The sequence below is a fragment of the Pelodiscus sinensis genome, chromosome 1, assembly GCF_052426305.1.
Source record: "Pelodiscus sinensis isolate ZL-2025 chromosome 1, ASM5242630v1, whole genome shotgun sequence".
Taxonomy (NCBI): domain Eukaryota; kingdom Metazoa; phylum Chordata; order Testudines; family Trionychidae; genus Pelodiscus; species Pelodiscus sinensis.
The window spans coordinates 302,288,486-302,309,441 of NC_143052.1; the positions used below are offsets into that span (position 1 = coordinate 302,288,486).

General features: G+C 41.9%; 1 protein-coding gene across 3 annotated transcripts in view; it reads left to right on the top strand.

The window, feature by feature from the left end:
• The window catches only part of STARD13 (StAR related lipid transfer domain containing 13), a 415,654-nt gene that overhangs the window by 65,093 nt on the left and 329,605 nt on the right, over positions 1-20,956 (top strand). For all 3 annotated transcript variants that reach the window (XM_075919190.2, XM_025190209.3, XM_075919191.2), the window contains exon 2: positions 3,068-4,002. In XM_075919190.2, coding sequence (XP_075775305.2) covers positions 3,229-4,002 — 774 coding nt within the window. In that variant the 5' untranslated portion in view covers positions 3,068-3,228. The remainder of the gene's footprint in view (positions 1-3,067; positions 4,003-20,956) is intronic.

Genomic DNA, 20,956 nt, shown 5'->3' on the forward strand with positions numbered 1-20,956 from the left:
TTCTCTCTCCACTTCTTGTCCCCAAAACCCAGCACAGAAAAAGCCCCGTCCTAGGTTTTTCTGTTCTCCCAGTCTGACACAAGAACAAGGGGATGTTCAATGAAAATAGGATGGAAAATTCAGAACTGAGACAAGGAAATATGTTCCCACAACATATATAAATAGCCTATAGCACCACTGTGACTGAGACCAAGACTTTAGCAAGATTCAAAAAGAGATTGGGTGTGTATATGGCTAGCAGGAATAGCTAGAGCTCTTATAAGGGATAAAAAATGTGGAAGGGATATTTACACATCATGCTTTAAGATTTAAGTTAATCCCATATATGCCTACTGCAGGGTTCTTACACATTCCTCTGAAGTATCTGGTACTGGCCGCTGTCAGAGACAGGCTACACGATTAGATGGACCTTTGGTCTTAATCCTTACGTGATAGGTTTGATAGAGTAGAGGAGTGGCTGATAGGTGTATGCCTTTCATCAGGATATATAGTGCAGGGGAGGAGAGGGCACAGATACACCTTTAAGTGAGGAATAAGCAATATTCACATGAACTGGCAGGGGTCTTATTCACTATTGCCAAATTTTACAAACTTGGGGGGACAAGTTGAGGCACCTAGCCCAGTATTTTGGCACTTAAATAAGTGGCCTGATTTTCAGAGCTGCTGTGCCCCTGCAGCTAACAGAGATGTTAAGAGACATGTCGGTGCTCAGCACTTCTGAAAGACAGGCCTCTTTTAAGGGGCCTATTTTTAGGGTTCAAATGCCTTGTGCTGACTCTAGGCATAAGCAGGCTAAACAAGTGCATAGGGCCCCAAGCCCCTCTAGGGAGCTCCTTATTAACTATTAGGCTGTGTCTACATTGGCAAGATTTTGCACAAAAGTGACCGCTTTTGCACAAAATCTTGCCACCTGTCTACACTGGCCGCGAGTACTTGCGCAAGAACACTGACATTCTAATGTATAAAATCAGTGCTTCTTGTGCAAATATTCTGATGCGCCTGCTCAGGGATAAGCCCTCATATGCAACTGTTCTTGCGCAAGAGGCCAGTGTAGACAGGCAACATCAATTTCTTGTGCAAGAAAGCCCAATGTTTAAAATGGCCATCGGAGCTTTCTTGTGCAAGAGAGCATCCACACTGGCACGGATGCTTTTGCGCAAAAGCACATCTCTTACGCAAAAGCACATGCCAGTGTAGATGCTCTCTTGTGCAAATACTTTTAACGCAAAAACTCTTGCGTTAAAAGTATTTGCGCAAAATCATGCCAGTGTAGACGTAGCCTAAGTGTATGTTGGGACAGGGAAGGAGTATTCCTGCTCACGGTCCCCAATGGGCTAGTGCCAGCACTGTAGATACATACGATCAACTATCTATGTTTGCAAAAGGTGGCCTGTTCCTGCTGTCTAACCAAGACATGGAGATAAGGGAGAGAGACTGGGAGCGGGAGAGAGGAAAAGTGAGAGAGTGTCTGTGTCCAAATGCACAGTTGAAACGATACAATAAAGCTCATACTAAAAAACTGTGCTTATATAAAATATATTTCTCTATTTCTCATGCCTTAATCATGACTGTTACAGTAACTATATATAGAGCCCAGCAATAAAATATGCTTGGCCAATGTACATTGGTCATTTTTGACATGTGCTGTAAAAGGCATGTCATGTGCCACTTTTGTACTTTGCTTTTCATTTTGACAGTCATAATGATTCTAATACGCCTTTTTCTTAGGCTTGCCACATATCAGCAAAGGCTGAAGTGTCTATTAACAGTTTGAATAGGTTTTGTTCTGTTTTGTGTTCACTTAAAATATTCTGAAACACATATTCAAATGAGGATTGTCAATATTTGATCTGCAAGAAAATACAAATTGCATAAATGCATCAGTATAAGTGAGTCATTGATTTCTGGACCCAAAGTTAGATATGCATTTCATTTGATACTTTGGGGATCCACAGACTAGATCAGGGCAGAGAAAGTAGCCCTAAGAGTGACTTAAATCAGCCAACACAGGCTATGTCTACACTACAGAGTTTTTCTGGGATACCAGAGGCAGTGCATTTTTGGGGACAGTACACCCCAGGGTGGCATATTGGCACCTATTTTCCCATCAGACCTTAATTGAATGGGATTCCCCTCTGGAGTACCGGCACCTAAAAGCATTTTTCCTGGGGTGGCTTGGCTCCTGATGGAAGCCCGCTCAGAACACGCGGCTCTTAAAGGGGCTGTGACCGCATTTTGGTCCCTGGCATGGCTTTTTTTGTTTTTTTGCTCAACAACTTTTCTGGGTTTTTCTGCTCAACAACTTTGAGCCTGGAGTACTGGCACCTTTCTTCTTACAAAAAAAGCACTAACCAGAGGTATCTGGGAAAAACTCTGCCGTGTCCAGGGAACATGGTTTGCAATTTGAATACCTTTTTCTGAAAATAACCTGCAGTGTAGACATAGCCTCAGAGTTAGAGATGGAATTCTATAGTCAGCTTTCCCTTTATGCATTGCATATGGAAATGGTTAATTGTATGGTTCACAAGTGCTGTAATATTGAGGCAGCTCAGAGTAGATTAGGGACAGATTTTCAGCTTTAACTCTGTATTATTATTTTAAGCAAAACTTTGAGTCTATTGTAATGTAATGTCTTCTGTCAGCAGTCTTTGTTTTCCCTTCCCAGTATACTAGCTTCAATTCTTTTAAAAAATTGAAAAGCCCCTAGGGATTTAACAGACAAAAAATAATCATAGAAAGGTATATTTATATATGTTTTAAAATACATTGGGTTTACCCAATAAATGCAGTAGGCCAGTCAGAACTATTCTGGTCTATTGGGTGCATACTTAAGAGCCAATATTTGAAAAACATTTTTGCATTTACCTCATCTTTCTTAATAACCAGTTATGCAAATAGGCTAAAGCTGTTCAAGTTTTCAATTAACTTCATTTGTTTGCAGTAAAAATTGCATGGGCTAACTTATGCCTAGATTTTATATGGAATTTTAAATATTCAGCTTGCTTCCACTGCTGCACTCGAAATGAAAGTTTAGGAGCCCAATAACGCCTTCTTTTTTGTATTTCAGGAACAGAGAAGATTTGTATCATTTGCATCATTCTCCAAGTATTCATAATGATGCTCTGACCCTAGCTGTGAAGGAATAATACTAGGACATTTTCTGACTCAGAATGGAGAACAGTATCTTTCAAGACATCCAGCAACGAAGGGGTGTTTGACCTCTGATGGATGAAATCTGCTGGAATGGAAGCTAAGCTCTTTGAAGAGGACCAGGTGTCAACTTATTCTGTATATGCCACATGTCTGGGGACTTCAGAGGAGTCAAAAAATGAGAAATACAAAACAAAAGTCGAAGAATATGATTACCAATTTGAGCTCCATAACGTTCTGCTCGAATGTGAACTCAGTTCTTCATCTATAACACAGTCAGTAAGCTACACTGAGACATCCTTGGAACCTAGCAGGGTTACAGGCCATGTTCCTGTTGCTGCTGAGCCTGAGGGAAAGCATCTTTGGGAAGAATTACTGTATTCTTCAGGACACAAATTTAAGGACAGTCCTACACACCTATCCTCACAAGCGGAATTTCCCTTATCGTTTCTTCCAAGTGAAAGCTCAGCTGGGAAACCAGCAAAGGTTCAAGATATCAGAGTAATAACACACAAACCAAATGTGATCACCTTTTCTGATTTTGAATATTTATCACCTAGTGCTAATTCTAAACTCCATATTTGTGAGGTCACAGACACAGAGGCTTTCTCTTTTGAAGAGGAGGAGGAAGGTGATGAGGAGGAGGAGAAGAAGAAGAAGATTTTTACAGATCTGCCACTGTATAGGGCATTTTTGGGCAGTGGTCTTTACAAAAGGACAATTCTTCCAGAGAAACAAGATAAATGTGAGCATACCAGAAGTCAGTATGTTGGTCATTTAGATGGCTGCAGTGATCACACTGGAAAGAAATTGAATGACTGTGAAAAGGAAGAAAAACAAACGGATTTGGTGGTAAGATGAACTAATTTCTTGTTCTAAACAAGCAAGCTGTACTTTAGCAGCATTACTTCAGAGTGGTTAATGAGGGACTAGTTTTATTACATCTTTATTAATGGATTACATTGCTATCATTGGTACAGTCAACTAACCGGGTAGTTTAAAGGAAAGAGTGGTTATAGTTCACTTGAGGAATGCCTTTACATTTTATTTTCTGGAAACTTACTGTAGAGACTATCAAAAGCTGGGTCTCCATCCCCCTTCGTATAAATGAATCAGGCCTATGTTTTACACCTTAGTGCTTAATCTTTAACAGAAAAAGTTATGGGGGAGATTGATACATATATTATGCTCTGGCTGGTTTATGCTGCTTTGGTAACACAAAGCAGCTGTAAACCCACTTTAACTGGCTAGTTTAGAGGCTTTGCCACTGTTTATCACTGTCAGAGTGGTACAAAGCAGCTGGAAAGTACTAATGATATTGGCCCAATATTTTTTTAATTAAAAAATTGTCAAAAATGACATTTACTCCAACTGCCACATAAACATTCTATAAATATATTTTTGAGAGTAAGAAAAACCCACATTTCTAATTGAAAATACGGTAATTACACCTGTAGTGCATCCCATGCTACATATAGTAATTTCCCTTAATAATTTCTCAAAATAACATAACATAAATGGCGTTAAGTCCAGTGTAAAACATTATATCATACATCAACAGCAAACCTCCTTTTTGCATTTCTATTAGTCTGGACTTTAAACTTGTGTCATTTTTCTTGTTTCCTTCTAAGGTGGGCAAATTGGCTTTCTTATTCCCCCCTGATCTAGTCAGGTCATACCCTGTACCAGCTCAATGCTCTGATGCAAAACATATCCAATGGAAACCATTTCCAGAGAGTATTGCCAGCTCTAAGGGCAGACCTTAGTTTGCCTTCTGGAGATTGAATGAACTGTAATTTTCATTTTCCTGATTTTTAAAAAGGTTTTTAAAGAGGATGCAAGCTCTATGGAAGCTGCTTCCCACGCTATTACCGGACATGCATGTAGTTAATATCTTATGTCCTCTTAACTTCCTTTTGCTGGTCCAAAATATATTAAAATTAAAGCAATATTCTTTATCTATTAATCTATTGTGCCATGGATTTTTTTATTTATTTTAAAAAAACTATACAGGGTTAGGACAACTTCAAAAACATACAGTAAGAGGACCCACCAAACCATATTCCAGCAAAAATAGAACAATTACTCATCTTCTCTGGAAATACTAGAATATAAAAGAATTCCATAAATGCTTTCCAAGTGAACTCTTACTAGCTAGGAGAATTAGCAAAGGCTATTTCTTTTATATTTGGTCACAGACTTGGTATGTGGATCCAAACATGTTGAACTCTGGACAAGTTCAGTTCTGAATCAGATGTTGATAGCTCTATCTAGGATGGGTTTCTCCTTCTCTGTGTAAGTGGCAGCCACTCCTTCGCCTTACTATACCTGCTCAGTCTCTCCTGGGGGATTGGCTTAGTTTGGGGCCCAGGCTTTTAGTCAGGCCATGACCACAGTCAGTAAGCTCAGGCCCTCATTCCTCAAGTGTTCAAAACTCTGAGGTTCTACTGTAAAGTAATTTAAAATGTAAATTGATGTTTAAACAATCTGAAAAGTGAAGTGATGAAAGCCCAATCACTTGAGCCACTTAAAATTTGGGAACAACCCTGGAAAATGTGCAACCAAGAACTATCCTACATTGGCAGGGAGATGAACTGTATGATCTCTTGGTTTTGATTATCTGATTTCCATCATTCCCATTCTGGTAGCATATTTAGTAGAATGCTCTCCTCATTATATAATCATTATCAGGTAAGAATAATTAATAAGCATTATAGTACACCGGACAGATTTTAGGATGAGACCATGCTGGTGAGGGTAGTACAGATTAAGGCTGATCAAATTGGTAAGGATCTTATGTGGAAGTTTTCATGTCATTGTTCTACATTTTGCTGACTCCAGCCTGTGTTTTCGTTCTCCTATTTCACAAACACTAAAAGGTCAGCAAATAAAAGAGAGTATGCAGATAAGAAAAAATAAATTCCACAAAAACCCATGATTATAAAACCATATCCTTTGAAGTTGATGATTCTCCAACAGAAATGCATTTATCTCTAACTTTTTGATATGTTAATCAATTAAACATCTCCCATTAAAAACAAGTTAGTCTTCACTTACAGAGTATGGCCTTTGTCAGAAAGTGAACACAGAGGGACCATCAGCAGAGGAGTCAGCATGGGAATATCTAATTCAGTGTAAATTATCAAAATAGTGCAACAACCAGACCTGCACTCATTATAAGGCTGGCATTTAAGAGTCTTATTGCCAAAAGCTTTCCTCTTCTAATTCAGTCCCGCGACAGGCAAAAAAGCAGAGACCGGCCAGAGGACCAGGAGGTCAGAGACGCACAGGTTCCATGTCTTGTTCCCTTCTTTTCTCCATTCCTGTTGGAGTGCTGTCTCTTCACACCAACCCATCACATTTAACTTCCACAGTTGTTGAGGGAGAATGGCTACAAAGCCCTGGGGACTGTTTTATGGGAAATAATGTTAACTTTGTTATCCCCTGCCTTTGATTCCTTCTGTACATAGTGAGTGGATGAGATTGGAATAGTAATTGTCTGGGAAAACATGGCAGCAAGATCAGAAAAAGGTGGTTCTGCTGTAGGCTGTTTTGGAGGTGTTGGACCTCTGAGTTCTTCTCCCCTTTTTATGTGCCTCAAGATTTATGGCATTAATGAGTTTCCCTCCTTACTGCCCACTCCACACGGTAGATAAACCTCAGTTCCGGCTCCTTTGGAATGAACAGAAGGAAACTTTGAGTTGAAATTTGTGCCATTTATAGCTCGTAGATGTATTTCCCCTTCGCTTGAGAAAGGACTTGAAGGAAAAATAATTTTGATCATAATACATCACTATTAATAAAACAGTCTGGATTAGCTCACTGGACTTGATTACTTAACATCAGTGTCCGTCCCCGTAATACACGAGGTTCGAAGGGATGCCGGAAAGGATGAGACCACAACTGGGGGTTTCAAAAAGCACAAACTGATTTTATTTTGATGGCGCCAGACAATCATCAGAACAAAAATTAAACAGATTGCCAGACAACACAAAACAATTCCCTGAGGCTTTTCTAAATCACAATAATTCCCAATAACTGCCCAGGGGTTAGGAACAGTTGAATTAACACTGGTATTGTTCATAGGGCTGATTATTTACACAACTTTATACAAGGAAACAGTAAAAACCCTAAACCACAACTATTTATAAACTAAATTAGTAACTTTTTAGCCACTGTCACTTGACAAGCAATAAGGACAACTAAAAAATCAATTAGGATAGGGGTGATGGCGGCGGGGGGGGGGGGGGGGGGTTATACCAGTTCTGGAGACAGCAGGAACACAAGTACCGGTCACATGCTCATAAACTGTCTCTACTCGGGTCGACCAACTCAGAGTACGCTCAGTAAGACTCGAGAGTGGGGGGTGCAAGGTGTCTGGGTGATCAGGCCAGGCGTTCACTCGATGCAAATCCCCAGTGAGAGAGAGGCTGCCTGCCTGTTTTATTGCCTTTATCACCCCATAGGTTGGTTTTTGCTGCAGTGGGTGGAGTAGAAGGCCTGAGCACAAGTCAGCCCATTGGCTGATCTTTCACTGCAATGGGTGGAGCGAGCAGGGGAAGATTATTAATTTACATGCCCTTATATGGAAAACACTCCACCTCACAGACAGAGCCCCCTGTACCAGCCTTAGAGGTATTACAGGCTATGGCTCCCTGCGACGGGCAGCCATTCCTGATGTTCTGTCTCGGACAATCAGAAGCATGTGGTTTTTAATAGAAATAGACACCAAACCCATTCTGGGTCAGAAATGGCTGAAACGTGAAAATGAATTTAAAAATTAACTCTCACAGGTTTCAGAATTCCACATGTAACCCACACGCCTACTGGGTGTGGTTCATTGTCCCATGTAGTGGCACTTAGACCACTTACAGAGAGAAAGAATGAGTGTGCTCTACAAAGTTAGCTGAGTGCCAGCTGGCTTTTAGCTCAAGTTGTAGACCAGGGGTTAGCAACCATTCCAAAGTGGCATGCCAAGATTTAACCCTCCTGCCTTGGGCCACGCTGCTCTCCTGGGAGGGGCTCTCTCCACCAAACGCCCCACTTGGTCTTCTGCCTTGGACTCCTCTCTGGCTTTTCCTGTGGGGAGAGGAGCAGCGGCGCACACATGCTTCCCCGCAAGCTGGATCCAGCACAGAGCCTCGGGGCTTCCTAGGTCAGCCTGAGATGCCAGACTTTGACCATCAGTGCTCCTGCTTGTGCATACCTCCTTCTTCCCCCCCACGAGCTGTGACTGGCTCCTATCCTGAGGGTTGTGATGAATCCAGAAATGCACCATGAAGATACCGCCGCAGGTGGAGAAAGGGAAGGGGCCAAACTGCTGCGAGAGGCAGCTCAGCTGATGTACGTCATTTCCACTTCTGCAAGTGGAGATAATACACGTGTAATGTGCGGCGCATGAATGTGCCTAGACTCTTCCCTACCCCCTCCCCTGATCTCAGTCTCATGTGTGTAGGGCACATGCAATGAATGGACTCGCCCTCACAGGAAGCTGGTGCTGGCTCCAGTCTTGCGGTGGGTGCGATTCTGTATTGCAAGCACGGGCTCCCCACTGTAGGTGAGGGGAAGTGAGTGGAAGCCTGTTCATTGCGCGTGATACTGAAAATCATCTTGCATGCAACTTATGGCACACATGCTGGATGTGGTCAACCCATGTTGTAGAAGCTCATGCGCTAAGCTCCAGAGGTCCCAGCTTTGGTTCCGTCTGTCAGCATTACACTCACATCTAGTATGAAGCATGAGGTCACACAAAGAGCATTTCAACTTTTAGTGCAAGACTGCTGTCCTCAATACTGTACCTGTTCCATAAAAGGGTATGGACCATCTTGTGATGTGCAACCTACTGTAGTCATACAGTGGTATGGATTCAAATTTACTTCTTAATGCAGAAGAGATTAGTTGGGTAGATGTACTTTTCATCACAAAAATCACGTATGGTTTGCAAAATATTGATACAGTTCGTAGCAGTGTTTCTTGGGGAGACCCAGCATTGTAATAGTAAGAGCATGTCACGATAGGGGTGCAAAGGCAAACTGTGGTTGTGTAGGAGAGTATGTGAATACTAGTAAACATTGTGTCTCTCGTCTCAATAAACACACACAATACCTATTTCAGCCTCAGTATAACAGTGGTTGTACAAAGGTACAATACATGTAGAAGAACTAATAATTTAGAAAATGTGTGTGCATCAAACAAACAAAAAAAGATGCACCTTTCTGGGAAGTGGAAGAAACCTGTATCCTGAGACATTAGGAAGACAAATCACATGACTGCCTTTCAGATCCCCTGGAGAGAAATTGAGAAAGAATGAAGTTTGGTCAGCCATATGCCACAGTTGAGTAAATACCTTGTGGGCTAGATTCTCCTATCCTTATGCTTAGGAATACCTCACTCTGCAAGCAGTTTCATTGAAGAAAATGGGATAAAATACTACTCAATAATAATGTTGATAGAATATGTTCCTATGTAGCCCAGGTTCAGCAAAACACTTAGCACATTCAGTTATTTTCTGAAATGGGGCTTGCATCAGCACTTTGAGTACCACCCATCTGAGAAGTCAATGCAATGTTTTGTATTTTGGAATAGCTATCAACAGTTTCTTAAGCTATGTCTACACTACATTTCACTTACGTCCACACTGCAATCGCATTCTTTCGGAAAAAAACCCTGAAAGAACAGAGGGGTTTTTCTGACATTGGTAAACTTCTTACTATGAGGAAGAAGCCTTTTCCAAAAGAGCTCTTTCGGAAAAAGGCATATGGGGATGGGGAAGAGGGAGTTCTTTTGAAAGAAGAAGAAGAGAGGAAAAAGCACAGATGCCCTGGTGGCCACTCCATCCATAGTAATCACGGCTTACATGCGAGATAGCATCCATTCAGTGTGGACGCTATCTTTTGAAAAGCAGATGACTTTTTCTATGTGCTTTGGCAGTGTGGACGCTATCTTTTGAAAAGCAGATGACTTTTTCTATGTGCTTTGGCAGTGTGGACGCTCTCTTTCTGAATAAGTTTCCTTGGAAGATCTCTTCCGGAAAAGCTTCTTCCAAAAGAGGCCTGCAGTCTAGAGACAGCCTTAGCTGAAATAAGTGTTTTCATGCTCTTGGCTTTTTGGGAAAACATGAGTCTACAAATCACCATGATTTTGCAAGAATCAATAATCACTTATCTAAACTATTAGATTTTTAACAAAATTAAAATACCAAAGAAATGTAGAAAAGAAAGTGTAACAGCAACAGAAAAACAGAATTGCAGGAGCATTAGGTAATCTACTTTCAAGTGTAATTTTTTAGGATTTAGCATTTAAAAGGGGTGGTCATTTTAGAAGTTCAGGATATTAAGAGATTTATATTTGATTTGCATTGGAATGTTTCAGAATCATGTGGCTACAGTTCTTGGAAATCCATTTTATAAAAGTGGTGCTGTCTTCTGAAAGCTTTCTCTCTTATATTTCGTATATATTTAGTACAACACAGAGGAGCGGTACCACAAGCCTAGGGTTAGAAGACACTCCTGAGAGGGAGTATATCTGTATCAGTATCTACCAACTCACTATGTATTAATGTGTTATATATACTATTTACTCATGTTGTATTAATGTGTTATAGTATATATAATACATTAATACAATGTGAGTTGGTAGATACTGATACAGATACACTCCCAGGAGTGTCCTCTTCTTTGAAAGTTCAAATATGGTAACCCTACACCAGGCCTGCCACCGGGGAGAGGCAAAGGGGGAAACTGCCATGGGGTCTGGTGATTCAGAAGGGCCCAGGGCTCCTGGCTGCCACCACTACAGCAGCAACAGAAGCAGCAGCGGCCGGAGGCCTGGGCTCTTTAAATTGCTGCTGGAGCTCTGTGTGGCACACTCCAGCAGCTCTGAGGGCTGTGGGGATTGGGGGGGGGAGGGGTCAGGTTGCAGTGCAGCATGCTGGGAGGGGAGGGGGCGCTGAGCCCTGGCTGCCCCAGCCCTGCACCTTCTGCCCAAGGCCCTGTCCCTTCTGGGACCACAGAGCTGGACCCCTCCACTTTGCCCAAAGGCCCAGCAAGACTGTAAGGCCCAATGAGTACCACTATAGGCAGATGATGGCATTGCTGTATTCATACGAAACATTCCAAAAGGGAGGTACTTATCAATACAATGACATCATGGAACCAGTGATAAAGCATATCTAGCAATAAAGCTTATAAATGTTTGTTGGAAATAGTTGTAAATGGTGCACTGGAAGACATTTTCAAGTAATTCATTTATCACTATAGCAGAATAAAGCTACAGCTGAGCTGTTTGCCAAATATTTTAACTTAGGTGAACAACACCAGTAGGATCAATTTTTTGTTTACAAGCTTCTGATTGTTAAGTTAATGTCTGGATCAGTGGCCAAGACTCAACAGCAAAATAAAATTATTCTCAAACCATGACTTTGTGGTAGACTAAGTAAATCACATTTAGCATAAATGCAAGTGGGGGAGGGAGATTAATGAGGGTATGTCTACATTACAAAGTTAATTCAAACTAACAGACGTTAGTTCGAATTAACTTTGATAGGCGCTACACAGGCAAACCGCTAGTTTGAACTTAATTTGAACTAGCGGAGCGCTTAATTCGAACTAGGTAAACCTCATTCTACGAGGACTAACGCCTAGTTCGAATTAAGTAGTTCGAATTAAGGGCTGTTTAGCCACTTAATTCGAACTAGTGGGAGGCTAGCCCTCCCCAGCTTTCCCTGGTGGCCACTCTGGGCACCACCAGGGAAACTCTTCTGCCCCCTTCCCAGCCCCGGAGCCCTTAAAGGGGCACGGTCTGGCTACGGTGTCAGTGCCAGGTGCAAGCCTGCCGGCACCCAGCCACCCGCTGCAACCCAGCCCTCCGCCTCTTCCCGGGACCAGGCTGGCAGCTCCCAGGAGCCTGCCCAGGTCCACAAGAGGCGGGCGCCCACCTGGTCTAGTGTGGACGTCGTGGACCTCATTGAGGTTTGGGGGGAAGCCTCCAACGTCCACGACCTCCGCACTAGGCACAGGAAAGTGGCCGTCTAGGGCGAGATAGCTGCCAGCCTGGACACCCAGGAGCAGGTTTGCATGAAAATCAGGGTGGTCCAGTGAGACCCCCAACTCTGAGCCCAGAGCTTAGAACATAAGAATGGCCGTACTCGGTCAGACCAAAGGTCCATCTAGCCCTGTAGCCTGTCTGCCAACAGCGGCCAACACTAGGTACCCTGGAGGGGATGGACCGAAGACAATGACCAAGCCATTTGTCTCGTGCCATCCATCTGCAGCCTTCCACAAACAGAGTCCAGGGACACCATTTCTACCCCCTGGCTAATACCACTCCATGGACCCAGCCTCCATGAATTTATCTAACTTCGCTTTAAACTCTGTTATAGTTCTAGCCTTCCCAGCCTCCTGCAGCACGGAGTTCCACGGGTTGACTATTTGCTTTGTGAAGAAGCACTTTCTGTTATTAGTTTGAAGCCTGCTACCCATTCATTTCATTTGGTGTCCTCTAGTCCTTCTATTATGGGAACTAATGAAGAACTTTTCTTTATGCACCCTCTCCACACCACTCATGCTTTTATAGACCTCTATCATATCCCCCCTCAGTCTTCTCTTTTCTAAGCTGAAAAGTCCCAGTCTCTTTAACCTCTCTTCATATGGGACCTGTTCCAGACCCCTAATCATTTTAGTTGCCCTCCCCTCTCCCACCCTCTCTCTTCCCCTCTCCCACCTCCTTTTCCCAGTCTCCCCGAGTTTTGTTCAATAGTTTCTATTTTTGAACACACGTGTCCTTTATTTTGTACATCAGGAAGGGGGCTAGGGAGGGGTAAGTGGAAGGAGGTGAGGGAGGAATGGGGTACGAGCCCCCGATGGGGAGGACTGGGCTGGCTCTGTGGGTTCATTGGGGTGGAAGCTCTCCTGCAGCTCCCCGATTGACCTCTTCCCCAGATGGCAGCCTGCGGCAAGTGCAGCCGGGCTGATGGCCGAGTGCTGTGATGTGCCATGTGTGGGCACTCAGGGCACTCCAAGCCAGGACTGCTTTGCAAGCGGGGAACCCCTGAGAACTGTCTGTCTGTGGTGGAGGTCGGGTCCCTTTAAGCACAGCCCTCGGCTAGCCTGAGACAGAAGCTCCACGCTCTAAGTCCTAACCTGATGCCCTGCCGGCACTGCTTCTGGCCAGCCTTAACCTCGGTTCAGGGTCCACTCAATGTGGACATGCTAGTTCAAAATAGCAAAATGCTAATTCGAACTAGTTTTTAGGTCTAGATGCACTAGTTCGAATTAGCCCAGTTCGAATTAACTAATTCGAATTAAGTTAGTTCAAATTAGTGCTGCAGTGTAGACATACCCTGAGAGAATTACAGCTTTAAAATCTTGCAAAAGATAAAGCTCCAAAGGGGAGAACGTGTAGACTCCTCTAGAGGGATCCCAGAGAAAACACAACAGTGAACATATGTCAGGAGGACTTACCAGACAGGTAGGTGTCTCTGTGAGGTGGGGAGTAAACAGAGAAGCCCGTGAAACTAATGAGAGAAGTAAAATACAGGAAATAAAACTTGCAGGATGGGAAAGATAGGGTGCTTGTTTGCCTTCCAAGGCTACGTCTAGACTACAAAGGTAAGTTGAGAAAAGATATGAAAATTGTGAACCGCAATTTGCATATCTTTTCCTGCTTTTCTGTCAAAAAGAGACTTTTTTAAAACTTGGCGCGTCTACACGGTGCCAAATTTCGGAAAAACCTGCTCTTTCGACACATCACTTCTTCCTCATAGAACGAGGTTTACAGGGATGGCAAAAGAGCATGTCTGTTTTTCAAAAAAATTTCCTTGAATGCACCATTGCTTTAAGCACTGAAGTCTAGATGTACCCCTAGTGAGCCAGATTTTTCAAGCTTCCAAAGATCAGAAATAGAATTGCAATGTATTCGAAAAGCTGAATCTAAGTATATTAACAACACTGGAAACCAGATTTCAAAACGGGGCAGTTTTTGAGAAGGAGGTGGGTATGCAAATTTAAAAAACACCCCAAGTACCACTGAAAGTCAATGGGATTTAAGCCCCTTAAGGAATGTCTACACAGTAGGACTAAAGCTGAATTAAGCTCACAACTTGAGTTACATCAATTGCATAGCTTAAGTTGAAATAGCTTATTTTGGCTTTTGGTGCTATCTACACAGCAGGAGAGCACTCTTCCTCCGACTACCCTTACTCCTCATAAAATGAGGGTTACAGGAGTCAGCATAAGAAGTCCTCCAGCTTGACATTATTTTGTCATTATATTGAAATAACTGCTTGGAGTGTAGATGCAGACTACATTATTTCAGAATAATGCCAGTTATTATTCCGAATACTAAGACGTATTCTTGGTTACTTCTGAAAATTTTACCAGCACAGCATTAAAATTACCAACACTGTAAGTATACCCAGAATCCTGCAACCCTTCCTGGACTGGAAAAGTCCCATTTACATCAATATGGTAGCTTTGTATATGGAAAGAGTAGAGTGCGGGTCAGGAGTGAAATGGCTCCTGTTCTAATCCTTCCCTTTCAATGGCTTATATCACCATAATGCTTTGATAGGATGATTTTCTCAAGCTGTGTATCACCACACCTTATATTTTTTATGAGTACTGTGTATCACAACCCCCAACCCCTTGTTGGATGTCAGGGCAGAGGATTGGGGAGGTACCCGTAAAAATGTAATTGTGGGATGGGGCATGGGCAGGGCCCTCAGGGCAAGCAGCTGGATATGCAGGGGGAAGCTCAGGGTAGAATGCAGGAGTCAAGGCAGGGTATTGTGAGGGGTCTCAAGGTATGGGTTTGGGGTCTGGGGGTTCAGGGCACATGGTTGGGTATGTGTGTGTGGAGCTCAGATCTGGGAGTGTGATGACTGTGCTGTCCAGCAGCCAAATTCTTGAGGCTGGCCAGGGTATGGCGGAGACCATGATGCCTGGCCGTCCAAGCATCAGGGCTGGAGTCTGGGTACACTGTGGCTGAGCTGCCCAGAGTGCCAGCAGTATCCAAAGCCCCACCCTCCAGACAGTCTCTTACTAGGGTAGGAATGTTAAATTGCGTTTAATCAAATAATCAACAAGCCAATGGAATTTACATCAACTAGTCAATTTGTTGATAAGGGGAGGAAACTGCAGAGCCACAGAGGGCTTAGTAACTAGCCCCAGGAGCTAACCCCACTGCAGCTTTTCCTTTTAAATGTATTAAGAGTCAATAGGCTCTTAATACATTTAAAAGGCTGAAGCACAGCGGCAGGGACCAGGCATAAGTGGGGAGAGTTGATTCCCCCTCCCCACGCTGCACTTCTGCTTTTTAAATTTATTGAGACTAAGAGCCACCAGGGAATCAGCACCCTGGCAGTTCTACGCCTCTGCCTCCCCTGTCCCCCACAAAGACGGTTGTGTGTGTGGGAGGAACCGGCTTTTGCACCAACTCCCCCGAGCACTTGCTCCTGATCCTTCACTTGCTGCCTCTAATAAAAGCAGCAAGGGGGGGAAGTGACTAGTTGAGTCACTATTCGACTATCCAATAAGCTTATGCCTATTGGATAGTCGACTAGTTGCTTACATCCCTATACTGGAGTGCATCATACTGGGGCTCATCATCTTACTTTCATCTTTGGTAGTTACTGAAAGCTAATTTTATCATATTTGAAGTTCAACTAATCCCCAAAAATGAGTCACATAGCCAAGTTAAGATATAACTAAGATCTTACCTAATAATCATGCTGCTACTAGTCCTTGAGTAGCTAAAATCTAAAGGTCTATTAATAAAAGCAGCGAATGAAAAATGGTCAATAGATCATATACATATAATAATTGTAATGTTCTTCTCTCAGGTTTATAGCAGTGATGTTATAGTCTGCTGGCCTGTCAAATCTATTTGGTAACTTCCAAAGGGTTAAAAGTTCCTCAATCCGTAGTTCAATATGCTCTCTTTAATAGTAAATCTACAGTCCAGAAAATCAGAGCAGGAAAAAAAAAAGGCAAAAATGGAGTCATCCCAGAAGTCTTTTATACTCTTTGTTATGTGCCTGAAATTTTTCTGTTTCAAACAAAACTCACAGCCCTGTTGTGGAAAGTTACTGGCACAAGATGAAGTCCAGAGTCACATAAGCATATCATATGTCTTTACATGGCTTGATGACTCAAAGGTTAGCCACTGGCCCCTTGGAAGATGAGGCATTTGCAGGAAGAGTCATCTGAGCAAAATGAGTTTCTTCTATTGTCTCCTATAAGAGCTAAGTGTCTTTGACAGGCCATCAATATCAAGGGCTGTGTCTAGATTGGCATGATTTTCCAGAAATGCTTTTAATGGAAAAGTTTTCTGTTAAAAGCATTTTCAGAACAGAGCATCTAGATTGGCACAGACGTTTTTCCGCAAAAGCACTTTTTGCGGAAAAGCGTTCGTGCCAATCTAGACGCGCTTTTCCGCAAAAAAGGCCCGTTCGCCATTTTCGCGATCTGGGCTTTTTTGCGGAAAACAAATCTGAGCTGTCTACACTGGCCCTTTTGCGCAAAAGCTTTGCGCAAAAGGGACTTTTGCCTGAACGGGAGGGCTGTGTCTAGACTGGCCAGTTTTTCTGGAAAATCAGCCGCTTTTCCAGAAAAACTTGCCAGCTGTCTACACTGGCCACTTTAATTTCCACAAAAGCACTGACTTCCTACTGTAAGAAATCAGTGCTTCTTGCGGAAATACTATTCTGCTCCCGTTCAGGCAAAAGTCCCTTTTGCGCAAAAGGGCCAGTGTAGACATCTCAGATTTGTTTTCCGCAAAAAAGCCCCGATCGTGAAAATGGCGATCGGGGCTTTTTTGCGGAAAGGTGCGTCTAGATTGGCACGGACGTTTTTCCGCAAAAAGTGCTTTTGCGGAAAAGCGTCTGTGCCAATCTAGACGCTCTGTTCCGAAAATGCTTTTAACGGAAAATTTTTCCGTTAAAAGCATTTCTGGAAAATCATGCCAATCTAGACGCAGCCGAGCAGAATAGTATTTCCACAAGAAGCACTGATTTCTTAAGAGTAGGAAGTCAGTGCTTTTGCGGAAATTCAAGCGGCCAGTGTAGACAGCTAGCAAGTTTTTCCGGAAAAGTGGCTGATTTTCTGGAAAAACTGGCCAGTCTAGACACAGCCAAGCTGTCTAGCCTAAGTGTAAATCTTATCTGGTAAGTGTTGTCCAGGAATTCAGCTCATATGTAAGATACCAGTGCAATAGCCAATAGTCATAATTTCAGATGGAAAATCATACTTAACAAATCATGATGTTTCCATTGACACCTTGCATGACATAGTTTGTACAAGATTTGTTGGAATTGAATAAGAGTGGCTGTATCACTGATGTACACTATATGACTTCAATCATACAGCTCACATTTTGTCTCAGCAAAAGAGAAATATATTTCATTTTGCTGAGAAACTTGGCCATGTATCTCAGTAGAATTACCGTGTCCCAGTCATTTTAGACTAACTTCTTTTAAAATACAGAGTGGAATTATTACATAGCTTTCATATTAGTGTTTACAAACTAAATGTTTTAAAGTGATCATTAATCCAGGCACTGCAAATGAAAGGCCAACAAAGGCAGTTAGCATATGGATGCAGCTAGGAGAAGAGGGGCAAATAGTCCAGGAAAACTGGAAGAAATAGAAAATGTTAGAAAAAGAATTTACCACTACATATAGTTTCAAGCTGAGCTCTTCAGCTAACCAGTGATTTGGATACTTCAAATTCAGAAAGCTCCAATTGAAATATCAGGGCCTGATGTTCATATTGTGGCTCCTTTAAAATGTCTTGGGTTGAGCATCTAGAAATGGAGGCACCCAAAATCAGTAGTCACTTCTGAAAATCTGAGCCTCAATATATAAATATTGTTAAATTTAGCTTTGTGCAACATGGTTGCTTACTCATGCAGATACAAAATTTGTATCCACATTCTCAAAAATGAGCCATGGATATCTGCATTGACATCTGCGCATGCAGATACCCATGGTTATAAAGTGGATATTCACAAATTTGCAGGGTTTTAGATAAAAAATTTGTATCTGCATCCATATCTGCAAAAGCTGTGGGACACTGCAGGTACAAAGCAGATATCCATGGACTTGCAGGGCTCTACTCACGTACACTACCTCATAACTTGTTGCTGAATTAATGTCCAATTGAAATACTATGGTCAAAGTTTGAATCCAGCTTGGTGAAATGAAAGCATTCAGAAAATGAAATGGATGCCTTAGAATCTATATAGGAGCATACTAGTCCCTTCATTGTTACTTGGGTACGTATGTGAAACCCATACTTTCTGCATACATTATATGTCGTAGCAATTGAGCAAATGCAGCAACATCCTTCCCTGTCCTCCAAATTTGTACTGATTACTGGAGGAACACGGCTGGGCAAGGAGGGTGCAAATGTTGGGGAGAGCTACTCTACATAACATCTTTTCCCTATAAACCATAGGAGTTTTCCTATGCTTATTCAGATTCCGGCTCTGCACATGAAAATATCCCCTGAAGTGCAGTATCTGAGGGAACATAAGCACTAAGTTTGCATATTATTCTGTCCCTATGGCCATGTGCAGAGATCTGGGCTATTTCCCCACTGTCCATAGCATATCTACAGGCAGGGAGGCCAATTCCCTCCTCAATTGGCTCTGGTGTGAGACAGTGAGGGCAAACCCTGCACATCTGGTAGTAGCATAAGTGGGAACCACTTCAGGAGTGCCAGAAAACTGAATTTCAACTCTTAATGAGGTCCTCTCTCTCTCAGAAAACAATTGCACTTTCAGTTACTTTCTTACTGGTGGCTCCAACTACTGAGTATTTTTAAATTGTAATAAAAAGCTGTATTGATTGCTGCTATGCTACCCATATTTCTGAGCTGAAAATGATTGTCTTATACACTCTCCAAGTTAAAAGCCTTCCCCAGATTTCAATTAGTTTAAAACTGAGGCTTTGTGGCTCATAGCAAAGGAAGCCCTCCTCTGGATTATCCTGGAGGCTTCCAGAGATGGGAGTAAAGGACAGAAAATTCTGATTGGCAAACACCTGGCTTTACCATATATTCCCTCCAGAAATACACTTACGCAATAGGAGCCAGGTTTTTAGGTTGTTTCTCCAGACCCCTCTTTGTTCATACTTTTTGCTGATCTTGGAATTCCCTGGTATTTAGTCTCCTGGCTAATACGCCAACTATTTGATCTAAGCCAAGTACCTGTTTCAGTGCTGGAGAAGGTATAGGAGCCTATATTCTATATTTCTGAAGAAATGGTCTTAATCTAAATTCTGTACATGTGCCCAGATACCATGGCCCCTTTATAAAGGTATATAATTTTCCATTTCTATTTGAATAATGTCAGTTAAATGTCAAAGTTTTGCAAAGGGGCCATTCTGCAAATGACCGAAAGATTTAAATTAACTTTTAAAATACTGCCAAAGCATTTACTAAAAAGAACAAAATTGTACTGGCCTTTTAAAAAGCATTTTCATTCATTGCATTACAACTAACAGGTAAATGTGCAGAACCTGTATCAGCGATAGGAAGCATACAATGTTGTGTAAGGTGTCATCTAAAGATAGCAAGTGAAATTGAGATGTGCTGTTTGTCAACAATGTACCTGACCACGAGAAGAGACTATAATGAGTAATATATGACTATCAGTGGAGCTTTGCAGCTGCTGTAAGAAACTACTAGCCTTTTGATTGCAATTTACCGTGGTTCATAAGATTTATTTACCTCAGATTGTACTAACATCCTCAATATTACCTGAGCTTTAAAAAATATTATAAATCACTGCAGTAGTGGTAAACTAAAATGCGAAAAGCCCAGCTGCTGAAACAGAAAAGCATTAAGTATACACAGCTACCTTGAGTAAAATTTCTTACTTATAAAGCACTGATATTATCCTCAGTCCTATACAAAAGACACATGTAAGACCCCAACTATGAAAGCTTTACCTTGGGGACCATTAATACTAACACTAATACCACCACCATTCAGGTAAAAAGAGAAGACAAAACAAACTGGGAAATACCTCATAATTTGAACAGGAAAGTACAAACTCTAAGGTTCATAGTTTCTTCTGAAGATAAAGGAAAAATGCTTTGTACGTGTGCTGAAAACTATTTCAAAACCAAATGTCTTCAAACAAGTCAAAGCATGCATTTCACATACAGAGAGATGGGGGACAATAGTACAGCGTTAAGAAAACTGCAACTATAACACTAAAATATAGTTTGTAGCCTTCTGTTTTATTTACATAAATTACAAATAACAATGGCAAGTTCTATGAGGATGCTTTAATAAAAACAATGTCATATATTACTTGATATAAACATATACATTTTATAGTTTTAATTTACAGAAATTACATTCTCTTATTGTGCAATGATTTGCAATTTTCCTCAAAGTTCCTATTAAGTAGATGAGCTTAAATCACATTACGTGGAATGCAGATGTCTGCACTAGTATAAAAAGACTTTTAGAGGTTCTCATATCCCCAAGCAAATTCCCATATTCTTATTCAAACATTATGCATGGATGCGTACTTTGTCTTCCCAATAAAGGCTTGACTGCACAAGATGCTGATGGCACTCAGCACTTACAATTCCAATGGGACCTCACAGAGCAACTCAACAGCTGGCAGGGTCACATCTAAAATGGAATAAAATTAAGGTAGGGTAAAATTAAGCTGAGTATCATGGAAAAGCCTCCTGAGAGTACAAATATATAAAGTAGGGCAACAGTCTCCTAAGCAGAACTGGGCAGAAAAAGGTATTCCATTTCACTGGGGATTTTGCTATTTTAAAATTTGG